This window comes from Macrotis lagotis, chromosome X (genome assembly GCF_037893015.1).
Source record: "Macrotis lagotis isolate mMagLag1 chromosome X, bilby.v1.9.chrom.fasta, whole genome shotgun sequence".
Lineage (NCBI taxonomy): Eukaryota > Metazoa > Chordata > Mammalia > Peramelemorphia > Peramelidae > Macrotis > Macrotis lagotis.
This window is the reverse complement of record NC_133666.1, coordinates 384,140,632-384,156,539: the sequence shown is the minus strand read 5'-3', so window position 1 is coordinate 384,156,539 and position 15,908 is coordinate 384,140,632. Positions and strand designations below refer to the sequence as shown.

The 15,908-nt window shown below is 35.4% G+C and overlaps 1 protein-coding gene across 1 annotated transcript in view; it reads right to left on the bottom strand.

Moving 5' to 3' along the window:
* PHLPP1 (PH domain and leucine rich repeat protein phosphatase 1) overlaps window positions 1–15,908 on the bottom strand; it is a 294,885-nt gene that overhangs the window by 50,048 nt on the left and 228,929 nt on the right. Inside the window, 2 exon segments of the mRNA XM_074202041.1 lie at window positions 90–290; window positions 13,555–13,710. Of these exon segments, the coding sequence (XP_074058142.1) occupies window positions 90–290; window positions 13,555–13,710 (357 nt within the window).

Genomic DNA, 15,908 nt, shown 5'->3' with positions numbered 1-15,908 from the left:
TTTTAAATATACCTCTTTAGTGTCTCTCCTTCCTTCTTTGTAGGATCACTTATATTTTTAAAAGGATCAATTTGAAGGACTTCACCTACCTTGCTGGGAAACTCTGAAGCCGATTATAGGCCATATGTAGAATCTTCAAGTGAGGGTGTCCTATTAATAAGGGCACACATTTGTCAGTGAGGTGGTTGTTAGTCAAGTACAGCTCCTGCAAGATGCTGCTTGTCTCTTCTGAAAGCGTGGCTGGAGGAATAGTTTCCAGCTTGTTGGCAGATGCATTTAAGAACCTCAAGCTGCAAAATCAAAATATAGAAATGGCTGTGTTAATCAGCAGCACATACCACCTCTCAAAGTTATTTAATCTCCTCCAAGGAAAGGAAGAGGCTAATAAACTAGATGGTTTCTAAAATCCCTTCTTACTCTCAACGTTTTTTGGTCATGACATCGAGGTAACCAAAAAATTCAAGTAATCACCATTTTTTTCAAGAGGAAAAAGTCTCAAATGGGAAGATGGAAATACTCACAGGAAGAACTGAAGCTATTCTCTGTATACTTTTTAAAAATGGCTCTCTGAAGATTTCCAACCAAAGCAAAACCTTTTTTAAAAATCACATTTGAAAATATTTTCTTCTATCAATTATAGTAATGAAGGTGCTTAGTATTTGGTACTTTAGTCATGAGTTCCCCTGAGTTCCAGTTCTGATATCAGCGGTGTGACCCTGAGCAAGTCATTCTTTTTACTTGAACCTCAGTTTCTATACCTGCAAAACCAAGATACTAATATTTATGTCTGCTGTTTCTTAAGAGTAAAGTGTTTTTGTATAAAGGTAGGTTACTGCTATTGAACCTCCTCCCCATCAATTGAGTAGCTCCCATTCACAAGCTGGTAAAGGACAAAGGACAAAGACCTCATTACCTGTGAGGACCTTATAAACACTTAAGAGAAATGAGACACAGAAAAACACAAATCAATATAAAGTAGAGAGTGAAATACACAAGGGAAGAATAAAACAAAGTGCTCTGAAAAGGGAGTTCAGGTGTAGGAATAGTTTGGTAGAATAGGTGCTGCTTGAGCTAAGTCATGAAGTATTGATAGCATTTTATCTTTTAGAGATTTGGAAGGGCAAAGGGAGAGTCACATTTCATTATAGGCATAGAGGAAAAGCATGGATGCAAGACAGTGTGGTGTGTGAGTTTAAGGACCTCAACATAATTTTGCTATAAGGGAAAAATTTGAGATAAGACTAAAGAGGTAGATAGGTGGGTGCTGCATTATAAAGGGTATTGGACACTAGGCTAAGAAAAAGCAAATTTTATTTGGAAGGCAATGAGGTATTTTTTTATTGTTTTTTTGAATTTTACAATTTCCCCCCAATCTCTCTTCTCTTCCCCCACCCCCCACAGAAGGCAGTCTGATAGTCTTTATATTGTTTCCATATTATACTTTGATCAAAATGGAATATGTTGAGAGAGAAATCATATCCTTAAGGGAAAAAAAAACTAAAGTCATATATATATATACATATATATATATAGATATATATATACATATATACATATATATGTATATATATATACATATATATATATAAAGAGATAGCAAAATTACATAACAGGGTACCTTTTTAAAAATAGTCTTTGGTCTTTGTTTAAACTCCACAATTCTTCCTTTGGATAGAGACAGTATTGTCCATTGGAGATAACCTAAAATTGTCCCTGATTGTTGCACTGATGAACTGAGCAAGTCCATTAAGGTTGTTCATCACCCCATGTAGCCGCCGTTTGGGTATACAATGTTCTTCTGGTTCTGCTCATTTCATAAAGCATCAGTTCATGCAAATTCTTCCAGGCTTCTATGAATTCCCATCCCTCATGGTTTCTAACAGAACAACAGTGTTCCATAATATGCATATACCACAATTTGTTCAGTCATTCAACAACTGATGGACATTCACTCAATTTCCAATTCTTTGCTACCACAAACAGGGCTGCTATAAATATTTTTGTATAAGTGATGTTTTTACCCTTTTTCATGATCTCTTCAGGGTATAGACCCAGTAGTGGTATTGGTGGATCAAAGGGTATGCACATTTTCATTGCCCTTTGGGCATAATTCCAAATTGCTCTCCAGAAAGGTTGGCTGAGTTCATAGCTCCACCAAAAACGCATCAGTGTCCCAGATTTTTCACATCCCTTCCAACATTGATCACTGTCCTTTCTGGTCATATTGGCCAGTCTGAGAGATATGAGGTGGTACCTCAAAGATGCTTCAATCTGCATTTCTCTAATCAGAAATGATTTAGATCAATTTTTCATATGACTATAGATCATTTTGATTTCCTCATCTGTAAATTGCCTCTGTATATCTTTTGACCATTTGTCAATTGGGGAATGGCTTGTTTTTGTTTTTATAAATTTGACTCGTTCTCTATATATTTTTGAAATGAATTCTTTGTCAGAAATACTAGTTGTAAAAATTGTTTCCCAATTTACTATATATTTTTTTGATCCTGGTTAACAGTAGTTTTATTTGTGCAAAAGCATTAATTTAATTTAATCAAAATTATCTAGTTTGTTTTTAATGATGTTCAATGAGGTACTATTAAAAGTTTAGTGGCAAAGTAACAGGCACTAAAAAAAATTTCAGTTTTTTTTTTCAGATAGCTACTGGGAATTAAATCTGTTTGAATTAAATTCCCATTCTAAAGGAACAGTTCCATTCCAAAAGAACATATCATATTGTATCAAGGAGTCTCCCTCTGCTCTCCATTCCTAACTTTCTTCTAAGTAACAAGGAAAAACAGCAAAATAGTTTTTTTTTTAAAGCTTTCTGAACCAAATTCTAACTTCTGCCTATGGTTGTAAATATTGTTGTCTACTGCAACTATGAGGCATAGTTTTAAAAATTTTTTAAATCACAAATCTATACATTTAAATGTTCCAAGAATTTAGTAAAAATACTACCTTAGGTTTACAAGAAACTTCTTTTCCTTATTAAAAAAAAAAAGTATTTTCAATTATTGTCCTATTCTAGAAGGAGGATTAGGAAAGAACTGACAAAAAAATCAACTTTTATCTCGGAAGATTCATCTCCATACCTCATCTGGTGTATTTTTAAGACTGTTGCTATAATGTTGTTATCATTATTGTTGTTGTTATTATTATTATTATTATTCTGTGTTGTATTTTCTCAACTATTAGCAAAAATGACTAAGTTTTTTTTGGGAACATTCTAGGTAGTTGAGATTCTACTATAACTTGCTACAGAAGTTGCTGCTGAAATAAATTTTAATTTAAGCTGAATGCTAAAATTAAAAGTTAGTATAAGAGATCATTTCACCTATACCATTCTTTCACCTAACCTTCCTAAGACTGTAACTAAAGTTCTGAGTAATGATAATTGTTTATTTTAAATAAAACATTTTTGGGGGGGACAATAAAGAGTAGATATTAGATTACCCTACAATAAAATGATCAGAATACAACAAATCTACTGTTCACTCATTACAACTGAATACTTCCATAAGCTCTACTCAGACATTTTCACTGAAATATTTTAATAGAGAAGATACATCAATTTAAAAATTTGCTGTTAGTCATTTTGTTTCCTGAAACACTGCAAAAAAAAAATCAAATTTAAGGTTACTTTAATGCAACTTCCTGGAACACCTTAAAATTAGTCAAACCTCTCTTTGGTCAATTAATGAAATAGGGGGATGTTTATGAGCAGAAGTAAAACCAGAATCAGATAAACTAGGTGGCAGCCTCAGGCAAAGCACACAATGAAGAATATTGTTTAAATTACTTTTCAGAAATGTACTATTTTTTAATGTTAAAGAATTCCACTCTTCAAGGCACAAAAAATATTTTGTGATAAGTTCCTAGTAAAAGCTTAAAGCCTCCAGTGGACAGCAATACACAGGAGAGTACAATTTTGAAACAATGAGATGTGAAATTTTAAAATTTTTCCCAGGATTCCTTTTTGGAGTCCTAGGTCCAAAGTAAAAAAGTAAAAGCAAAGAGAAAAAAAAAGTAAAATTGTGGATCAGAATATACAGCTATTTATATCAAGTTAAAAATCAAAGCCTCTGGGATCCTAAGAGGGACATCATTGAAAAGCGAAAGGGTATTAAGTAGTAGAGGGAAATCTTTCTGATGCTCACAAGAATCTAAGAAAAGGAAAGAAAACCCAGGATCTTCTGGAATCTATCCAAGTCCCTGTGGTACACAGGTTTGAGATAGCAAGTGCCAAAGCATTCCGAAGAAAAGAGCTGGATAGAGCCAGTCTATTTTCTTTAGACTTTACTCATGACCTTGGGGGAATGGGAAATATTCTTTTTACAAGGATTAACACATGGATCCTCTATCTAGATTCTTGAACCCAAATCTTTCTTTTCTCCAAAATTAATTGTGACCTTTTTAGCTGATATCTCCAAAGAGCCTGGGCTTTTTTGAACTCTTCGACCATGTCTAATATGGAAGAAAAGTGCAGAGTCCCTTTTGAGAAAGGAGAGTGAAGGATGTCAATGAGGACTGTAGGAGAAAGTATGTGTTTACTCATGACATCTTTACACTACTAGGTAAAATGAAAGTTTAAGATTAAGGGGAATAATGAGGCAATAATTCACTAATTTAGTTATTCCCATTTAATTTATAGGATTTAGAATGAGAAGGGACCTCAGATGTCGTCCATTCCAACCTCAATGATATACCCAAGACAGGTAGCAAAAATGTGAAGAGGCAGGATTTGTTAAAGCTCTATAACGCCAAGTCTAGTGTTCTTCCCAATATATCATAACTACATTTAAAGAAAAAGCAGTCCTCCTAAAATAGAACAGTTCCCCCTACTGAAACATCTATTCAGATGACTTAAGGAAAAAACAAAACAAAACAAACAAGGAAGCTTGAAAAAGTTACATACACCATAAAAAAAAACCATGGGAAATTATTAGTGTACTGTGGTAGGAAAAACAAACTTGCATTGATACAAATTCTAAAACTGATCTTCAAAAAGAATGAGATTTCAGCATCATTTTTTCCTTAAAACTGATCACATATAATTTTCTTTTAAGTTCTCATGCTACTGACTATTAGGCTTATATAAACTAGGTCCACTAAAAGCTAAGTAACAAGAGTAATTAATAACAAAATAATAGGCCTTTGTTTTTCTCCTAAATCTGAAGCACTCTGAAATGTCTTAGGACTGGATTACCTGAGTGGATGTGCAATCCATATGACAACTGCTTTAAGTTAAATAAATTAGGACATATGCAGTCATATGGAAAGAGGATTACTTTAGAGAATTAAGTAGAATAGTGACTAGAGCACTGAAGAACTGAATTCAAACCTGTCCTCAGACACTCATTAGCTCTGTGACCCAGGATACCAGGACTCTTGTCTGCCTTAGTTTCCTCAATAGTAAAATGAGGATAATAAAAGTCCCTACTCTCCACAGTATTGTGAGAATCAAATCTGTAATGCCATTTTCACATAATGTTCAACAGATTAGGAGGTTAATAAATGTTTATTTCCTTTCCCTGAATTTTAAAAAGAATAAAAAAAGATAAAGAGATAAACTGAAGAATATTTGGAGAGCAATGCAACCTTGACAAAAAAGATTATTTCCCCAGCATACTGCTAAAAGAATTTACAAACATTTCACATCTTATGGATGAAAAAAAGCAAACATTCTGAAAAAGATTCCTAGTGCTATCATGTAGATACTTGCCTACTACAATTATGTAACTATGTATTCTCTTTAGAAAAGTGGAGGGGAGAGGATGCTCCCTCCAGGAAGTGAAACTAGGTTAGCTAGCTTTTGGTCAGCCAATTCCAGAGGACTCCATTAGAACTGAATAAGCCTGCCTTAATTACTGCTCTTGTGAATAGTCAAAGGAGCATACCATTGGCCTCAAAGAGAGCAGTGATTACAATGTTTTTAAAAACCCTAATATCATCCATCCCTTTGGAATGCCCTCCCTCCTTCCCACATCTATTGGCAGCCAACAAAGTGAGATTTAATGATCTAGGTATCATATTATCATATAACTAGTTTGCTGGAATAAACCAATCATTTCTATTTTGAACTCTTTCCTCCTGAAGGAAAAACCAAGTATTACTCTTTACATTTTATCAAAATTCATACAGGCTTCCTTTCTCCCAAGTGCCCCCCAAAAGAACTCCTTCACCTTCTCTGAAGCGTATTTAGGATTCTACTTATTATGAAAGAATATCCATAACGCTAATTCCTCCCTCACAATAGCTTCTGGAAGCAGTATTTTAAAATTGCTTCATGTGCTAAGAGTTGTGTTCCAAACACATCAGCCTGCCCACTTTTTGCTAAAATTAGATATAAAGCCTTAAAGTCAACTTGTAAACTAATTCAAAAGGAAAAACAGTCACATTCAAGCAAACTAGTGCTAGTAAAAGGCCAAAATGACAGGGTGATTCTAATTTTGAAAAAGCAAGGTATCTATGCAGAGTAGATACAGAATCTCACACAATTAATCAAGATTAAAATGTGGCCCACGAGGTTTTAAAGAGGGAAAATATTTAATCAAGCAGAATTAATACTGTGACTTCACATGTTTTACGTCATCATTATTAAATATTTACCTACCAAAAATCTTTAGTAATTTTGGAAATAGTAGTGATCGACTCTTACCAGAAGAAAGTCCTATGCAATATTCTTTTTACCCCCATTATCATTTGGATGTTAAAAAAAAAGTTAATTTCTTCTGAAGGATAGTTTTACAATCCTATGATGTCTTAGGTCAGCTGGTATTTTACTTATATATTATTAAGACCAGTGGTGTACCACATATAAAAACTTCATAAATCTCATTGTACTCACCTCCAAAAAATTCTGCTTAGCAAAAAGTGTGATATTTCTTATACTCAGCACACAAAGAAAGACACAGTTCCTGCCCTGAAGCATTTGGAAAATAGCCAGCAACAACAGCAATGAGACAAATCCATTTCCTGCTTTCTGAGTTGCGGTATTCTTCCTTCTTGGCACATTCTGTTCATCTACTCTGGCTCATTGAGATTTTCCTTAAGTAGTTTACTTCTCTTGCTCATTTTAGAATCTCAGGGCTAAATCTTGTCCTTTTACTATCCTAACATTACAGCTTTGTCTACTTTTCTCATCACCAACAGTGAGTAGGATGTAAAACAACAGAATTTGTTTAACGTTTTACCAAACTGACCTATAGACATCAGGGTTATCAAACATTCTATAAAGATGGGAATATCTTGAATTTCAGCGTTTTACTATGTTTATGATAGTCATATGGGGGCAGCTAAGTGACAAAGTGGATAGAGTCCTGGCCTAGGAGTCAAGAAGATGCCTCCTCCTGAGATGAATCAGACACTTGCTAGCTATGTGGTCCTGGGCCAGTCACTTAACCCTGTTTGCCTCATCTGTAAAATGATCTGGAGAAGGAAATGGAAAATCACTCCAGCATTTTTGCCAAAAGCAAAACAAACAAAAAAAAGGATCATGGAGAGTCAGACATGATTCAAATAGACCACTTCTATTTTGGCTCTGATAGTCTATTTTCATATTGCCTCTCTCTTATGGGGATAAGGGGACAGAATATGTTGATTAAAAATCTAAAATTTAGAGATAGGAAACTTCAAATTAACAAAACTGCAAAACATTAGCAAAAAACTATTAAGTTTTTATCCTACGTATAAGGCATGGTGCTAAGTCTTGGGGACACATTGATGGAAAATGACAAGCTCTGTCCTGAAGGAGCTTACATTCTCTTAGGGGATAAAATTAGGGAGGAGACAGTAGAATGGGAGGATGTGGGGAAGAGATAGTTACTTGCAACAACAAAGGTAAGTTTGAGGAAGATGAGAGCATTTTCTGATGGAGGTATATCAGAGAACAGAAAAGGCACCTGAAAAGAAGATCAGAGAGGAAGATTATAATAGGATTCTTAAAGAAAAAGATAAAATATGAAAGATAAGAGGGGAAGGGAATGGGAAGGAGGGGAGGGAGAGGGAGAAAGAGAGAAACAGAGACAGAGACAGACAGACAGACAGACAGGCAGACACATCCTTCAAAATCAGTCAAGAACTTGTAGGCCAGGTTGGCTAAAACAGTGTGCAAGGAAATAAGGTTGGAAATGTGGGTTACAGGCAACTGCAGAAGGTCTTAAATGTCTAGTCTAAGTTTATATTTTATTTTAGATGTGAATAGTTTGGAGTCAGAGGAGCTGAGTTGGAATACTAGTTTGGACAACCCTTTGTGACATAATGGCCAGGTCTTTTTGATTTCTCCAACCTTTAGTTTCCTCATCCTTAAAATAAATTCCTCATTCCTTAAAATAAGGAAACTGGACTCGATTACCTCCTAGGCCCCTTCCATCTCCAAATCCATTATCCTACGTTGCAGAGATGCAGATTTCAGTTTCAGGAGAAAACTTCCTAATAATCAGAATGCTCTGTGCTGCCTCTGAGGTGGTAAACTCTCCATTACTGAGGGTTTAAGCAGCAGTTGGGTCAACCTAGACAGGGATCTGAACAAGGCATTTCCAGGTGTGGCTCAGATTTAATGACCTCTGAGTTACCTTCTAATTCTGGGATTGTGTGATTCTTTAAAAGAGAATCTAGGGGGCAGCTAGGTGGTGCAGTGAATACAGCACAGGCCTTGTAGTCAAATCCGACCTCAGACACTTAATGATTACCTAGCTGTGTGGCCTTGGCCAAGCCACTTAACCCCATTGCCCTGAAAAAATCTAAGAGAGAGAGAGAGAGAGAGAGAGAGAGAGAGAGAGAGAGAGAATGAATCTACAAAATAGTGCCCGATTATAACTAAATACTATTGAAGTCTTGGAGATGTAATTTCAACTGTAATAAAAACACTTCATTTCTGGTAATCTAGCTCGCACAAGTGCTTTAGTTCATCCCTTTATTACTTCAATGAATTCACAATTTAGCTCCTTGATATAGATGGAAACATCTTCATGTCTTCTCATTTTCATGAAGGCAGTTAGGTAGCACACAGTGTATCCACTGGGAGTGCTGGGAGGCAGACTTACTAACTAGCTGCCTGACCCTCAACTAAGTCACTTAGCCTTTCCCACTCAGTTTCCTCAATCTATAAGACAGAAATATTAATACTTACTCACAAGGCTCAAAAGAGGTAACTTTGTGAAGCATAAATTGCTACACAAATACTAGCTAAAATTATGATATTATTATATTATCTGATCCCCCCCACATCAGAAGTCAACAAAAACCTACTTTGAAGAAACTACTATGTGCCAAACATGATGCTAAGTAAGTACTGGGGGGATACAAAGAAAGGCAAAAATAGCCACTGTCCTCAACAGGCTCACATTCTACAGTACATAAATCATCCTCAGAGAATTCATCCCTTTATGCTTGATTCCCTCAATATTTTATGGCTACCAGAAATACATACAAACTTTCCTGTGATCCACACTCTCAATCCATGACAGTCCACCTCCCTTTCCATCTATAAAGGTCCTTAATGATTTCATTTATGCTACAAAGACAAAATTTAAGAGGGTTTCAAATTCCCTCTTCTATGGGAAGATGCTTCAAAAATGTAAAGACAACTGACTCCATTCATTGTTGTTCAGTCATTTCAGTTATGTCCAACTCTTTGTGATCCCATTTAGGCTTTCTTGGCAAAGCTGCTAGAAGGGTTTGCAGTTTCCTTCTTCAGTTCATTTTACAGAAGAGGAAAGTGACTTACCCAGGGTCATACAGTGTCTGAGGCCATGAAAAAAGGAAGGAATCTACCTGACTACACCCCTAGCACTCTATCCACTATACTACCTAGCTGTCCTTGTGATCTCAAAAAAGACCACTTAACCTCTTAGAATCTATTTCTTCATCTGTAATTGAAGGTATGTATTATTATCTGAAGGTATCTATTATTATCTTAGAGGTCTAAACTTATTACCCTGTTCTTGCTTTTAAGTATTCTTTTCTCCAGGCTAAATTAAATACCCCCCAGTCCCTTTATTATTTAGACAAATGCTATACAAAACTGAGAGGAATACTTAATGTTATTGTGGTACAAGGAAAAGAGCAAATATATTAATCCTATTTTTGTGATAAGGGAATTTATAAGAGACTTAATAATTAAGATATAGATATTAGCTATAGCTTATATATAAAGACATAGATTATAAATTAATATGCAGATTAGCTATAGAGAATCTAAATACATAAATTAACTATATAGATTAGTATATTAATATATCTAAATAAAAGATTAAAGTCTGTTTTTAGTCCCCTCTACATAAAGATAGAATTTAAAGGCATTTCTGGGAAAATGATTTAGCTATGAATTTATATACATATATATACATATATATATATATATATATATATATATGTATATATATAGCTAAAAATGCAGCAGTAGTCTATACTCTCTAGTTCTCTCCTATCCCAAACACTTTAAACTGTTCATTTTTGCTTGATCAGTCAACTCATTCTAATAATGGAACTGACTTCACCAGAAGAAAGGACTCAGCCATCAAATCAAAGTTAAAACTCAGAGTAGACAGGAAGCCAGTCACTTCTCAGAATGCAGGTGTGGAGCAGAAGGTTGGGAGTGCCCCTACCAGTGCCTGACATACTCTGGTGACCCTTAGGAATTATCTACTTTCCCAGTAGCATCTGCCAGCAAAAACTGAACTGATTAACTGAAAATCCTTCTGGTCTTGCATTCAGCCAAGAAATCCTCACCATAAGTGAATGGAAGAGAGAGATTCATGCCAATATGATCCAGATTGAAATATTTTCTAGTTCAACCAATAGAACTAAATCCTATCTTGATCGAAAGATGCAAACTCACAGCCAAATCCTCAGCAACATATGGCTCTTCACACTTTATGCACCTGTCTCTATAGTTGAAGCATTACTGAAATGCAAGTTTAAAATAAAACAGCACTCAAAACTTAACAAGGGCAGCAAAATCGTAAGCCAAATGATCTACTATAAAAACACTGTGAATACTTTAAATATCTGATCCACCTTTGTCACTAAAAGTCAAGGGAGTTAACACTAAAAGTCAAGAAGACTTGGCTATAGGACAAGCCAACTGCCTTTTGGCTTTCAAGTCAGAGCAGAATTATTCAATGAATGCTTTAGAAAAATCAAGAAATTAAAATGATAAAAATCATCCTCAGACTTGCTACAGCAAGGAAAGTTAAGAGGTAAAGAAAAATGTCCCATATAAGACTTGATATTTGGCCATCAAGATGGCAAACACCCTCTTAAAACCATTATGGTTTTAAATCTGAAGTTCCAACAAGAGGATGATTAAAGGGGCTGTTTTTTAATTCCTGATGCAACAGCAAGCAGAAACTGGCACTTTTTTTTTGGGGGGGGGGAGATTTAGCTATTGCTGTGGCCTGAATTCAGCGGTCTGGATGCTGAATAAGTCAACTGTTTTATTCAGGGCATGCAGAAGGAAAAGTGTCCTCAACCAAAGGTTGATGGAAACCCTAGGGCACTGAGGCCCTCCCCACCTCAGTTTAGCTTCAAAAGCTGGATGGGATTTCAACAGACACAGCGTGTGTATGGGCTGGTAATATGTGCACATGTTTGTGCTTACATATGAATGAGAATACACAAGTTGATGGCACTGCTGTAGTGAGGCAGATCAAGAGCCTTCTAGGCATAATGAATGGTACAGGCAAAGCTATGGAGGCAGGAAGTGCTGGTGATGTTCTCTGGCTGTGATGTAGGCAATGGACAGGAAATCTTGTGAGAAAAGGCAAAGTGGGATGGCACCAGAATGGAAAAAGTCTTCTAAAATGTTGAAGTAAGCTTTACTTCTGGGGAAACGTGAGGTCATTGGTAACTTTTGGGCATGAGAGTCGAGGGTGGGGAGCAAATTTGCTCTTTCAGGCCACCAACAATTTCTATAATTTAGTATAACAGGACAGAGAGTCTTGGAGCTCTGAAGGAAGAGTTATGAATTAAGTCTGACATTGTTTCAAAACCTTAGAGTCCTCCTTAGATCCGAGAGGTTAAGTAGAGGGAAGAATTAATTCATCTAATACTCCCCTCCCCTTCCCTTTCTATTCCCACTGTAACCATCTTAACACCTCTTATCTGGTCTGTTGGTCTCATTGCCTCTAGTCTCTTGCCTTTCCAATATATCCTTCACACTGCTGCAAGGAGATTATATCACTTCTATACTCAGAAACCTTCAATGGTTCCCCACTACCTATGAAAAAATATCCTTATGCTGGTATGTCCCTCTTTAATTTACCTTCCATCTACATTTTTCAAGCCTTTCTTTATCCTGTCATCTTTCTTTGTTCTAATAAATCTTCACTGTCACTGTTTTTCAAAATTATCCCATCCTCTTGTCCACTTTCCTTTTCTTCATACCATCACATGAATCCTGGAATTATCTGTGTAGGCTCACACTTCAATCCTTCCTTTCCTTTAAAGTCCACTCCACATACCACCACCATTCCATTAAACTTTTCATGATCTCCCCAGCTCTCAGTGAAGTCTCCCTCTTAAATCCCTGCTATTATCTGCTTGGACCTCTCCTTTGTATTTGTATTATAATTGAATGACAACTTTCTGTGGACATGTGTCTTATCACCCCAATTAGACTGTAAGCTCTCTGAAGTAAGAGAAGGTTTAATTTAACCTCTGTATCTGCTACAATAGCATGATGCACCACAAATACAGATAATACATAAAAAATGTTTGCTGAATTCCATCACTTTGAGGCAAGAATAGTTTGGAAGTTTTAAGTCTGCTATGTAAAACAGCGTTTAAACAAAGAGTTAGAAATGCTTTAAATTCTCTGTAAATAGGATTTTCTTTCTTCTAAAGGAATGAAACATATATAAATTGAGGCAATTGCTTCAATATTGATAGGAATGGGCAAAAAAACCTCAGGTACGCCTCCAAATAAGTCTACATTCATCACTGAAAGTCACAAAAGTGGCATTGCCAGAAGAGTCACACTATAATGAAACTAAGATATCATGCCCTGTATTGCACTATAAACTTTTACTCAAACATAAAAGCACATTTCTAATTTCTGATCAATACACAATTACCCCACAAATACCTATACACAGTTTAACACTGTTCTTCTCTAAAAGTCTTTCAAGACTTTCCTATTAAAATAGGTTATGCTGCTGTTTCTAGCAAAACCATGGCTTACTGTATTTTTGGAAAAATAGCAAAATTGGTAAATGTAGGCAAGGGAAAATAGTATTGCTAATTTTTTAAAAAAGAGGGTTCATTTGCAGCATTTGCCCAAAATCACAATATAAAACTGAAAGTTAGAAGGTTCATATAAACCAAATTAGATGACAAGCTTCAGAAAAAACATAACTCTAGGCAACTATATTAGATTTCTACTCTGAAAATTGTCTTTTGTGTCTGAAGACCAAACAAAAACAAAAATTTTAGGTGTGGTCTCCAAACCTCCTCTAAAATCCCTCCCTGCCTTAATACTTCCCCATGCCCCTAAACACACAAAAGTCTTAATGGAAACAAGAGCATCAGCTGATACTGCTTCTCCCTTACCTGTCAGCCTTCATCAGAAGATTCGGTGGTAGCTCCACAAGCTGGTTGTGTTGGACATCCAGCACCTCCACCTGGGTTCTCTCCAGTCTTTCTGGTAGCCTGGTTAACTGGTTATGCCCTACCAGCAGCTTACGAAGACTACTATTATAAAACAAACTGCAAAGCATAAGAGAATTAGATTAGGAAGGGAGGGATGGAGACACAGGTACAAAATTAAATATATCTCAAATCTGCCCCATACCCATCTCACAGTTACATGGATCCAAATGACCTGAGGTACTAAAAGTTAGCACAAGGTGGGGGTTTTATATTCAACTCAAACTCTTCCTTTTCTTAAAAAAAACAAACCCTAAAACCATCTAAAAAAACCTACTGGAAACAATTAGCAACTTTAGCAAAGTCCCAGGATATAAAATGAACCCACATAAGTACTCAGCATTTCTATAAATTACTAACAAGATACAGCAGCAAGAGATAGAGAAATCCCATTTAAAATAACTTCAGACATATAGCATATTTGAGTCTACCTACTCTGTGAAACTGAAAATAACTATAAAACACTTTTTACACAAATATTAACTGCTCATAGCTAGGTCAAACTAATATAATAAAAATGACAATTCTACCTAAATTAAATGACTTATTTAGTGCCATACAATCAAAAAAACAGTTTATTGATCTAGAAAAAATAGTAACTGAATTCATATGGAGGAACAAAAAGACAATATTATGGGATTTAATGAAAAAATGCAAATGAAGACCATTTAGCTATACCAGATCTAAAATTATATAGTATTAGTTATCAAAACTGTCTGGTACTGGCTAAGGAATAGAGTGGTGGATTAGTGGAATAGATTAGGTGCAAAAGAGATAGCAGGAAATGATTATAATATTCTCTACTGTTTAATAAACTCAGAGATTCCAGCTTCTGGGATAAGAACTTTAAGACAGCATGGCAAAAACTCAGATTAGACCAACATCTCACACCCTATACCAAGATAAGGTCAAAATGGGTACAGAATTTAGATATAAAAGACATTATAAGAAAATTAGAAGAACAAAGAACAGTTTACCTGTCAGCTCTATGGAAAGGGGAGCAGTTTATGACCAAAGAAGAGATACAGAACATCATAAAAAATAAACTGGATAGTTTTGATTACATTAAATTAAAAAGCTTTTGCACAAACTAAACCACTGTAACCAAGATCAAAAGAAATGTAGTAAATTGGGAAACAATTTTTATAACTAGTCATTCTGACAAAGGACTCACTTCTAACATATATATATATATATATATATATATATATATATATATATATATATATATATATATATAGAGAGAGAGAGAGAGAGAGAGAGAGAGAGAGAGAGAACTGAGTCAAATTTATTAAAAAAAAACCAAGTTACTCCCCAACTGACAAATGGGTCAAAGCATAAGCAATCTATAGTTACTTGAAAAATTGCTCTAAATAACTACTGATCACAGAAAGGCAAATTAAAGCATCTCTGAGGTACCACTTCACCCCTCTCAGATTGGTCAATATGACCTGAAAGGAGATCAATATTGGAAGGGCTGTGGGAAATCTGGGACACTAATACATTGCTGGTGGAGCTGTGAACTCAACCAAACTTTCTGGAGAACAACCTTGGAATTATGTCCAACAGATAACAAAAATGTGCATTCCCTTTGATCCATCAATACCAGTACTGGGTCTATACCTTGGAGAGATCATGAAAAAGGTCAAAACCCCACATGTACAAAAATGTTCATAATAACTCATTTTGTAGTGGCAAAGAATTGGAAATTGAGGGGATGGCCATCAATTGGGGAATGGCCGAACAAAATGTGATTTTATTTATTCATCTCTCTCTCTCTCTCTCTCTCTCTCTCTCTCTCTCTCTCTCTCTCTCTCTCTCTATATATATATATATATATATATATATATGTATGTATATGTATGTGATGGAAATTATTCTATTAGAAATAATCAGTAGGGATGGGATTTCAGAAAAACCTGTTAAGACTTGCATGAACTGATGCTGAGTGAGCAGAACGAGAACATTACACACCCTAACAGCAGCATGGGGGTGATGAAAAACCTTGATGGATTTGCTCACTCCATCAGTGCAATAATCAGGGACAGTTTTAGGGGATCTGTGATGGAGATTATCATCTGTATCCAGAGAAGGAACTGTAAAGTTTAAATGAAGACCAAAGATTTTTAAAAGCTGTCTTAGGTATTACATAATTTTGCAAACTCTAATATTTTCTTCACTTTGGATCTGTTTCTTCTCTCAACAATTCAATTTTGATCTATGCATATACAGAAGCAAATGTAAAGACTATAGCAGAT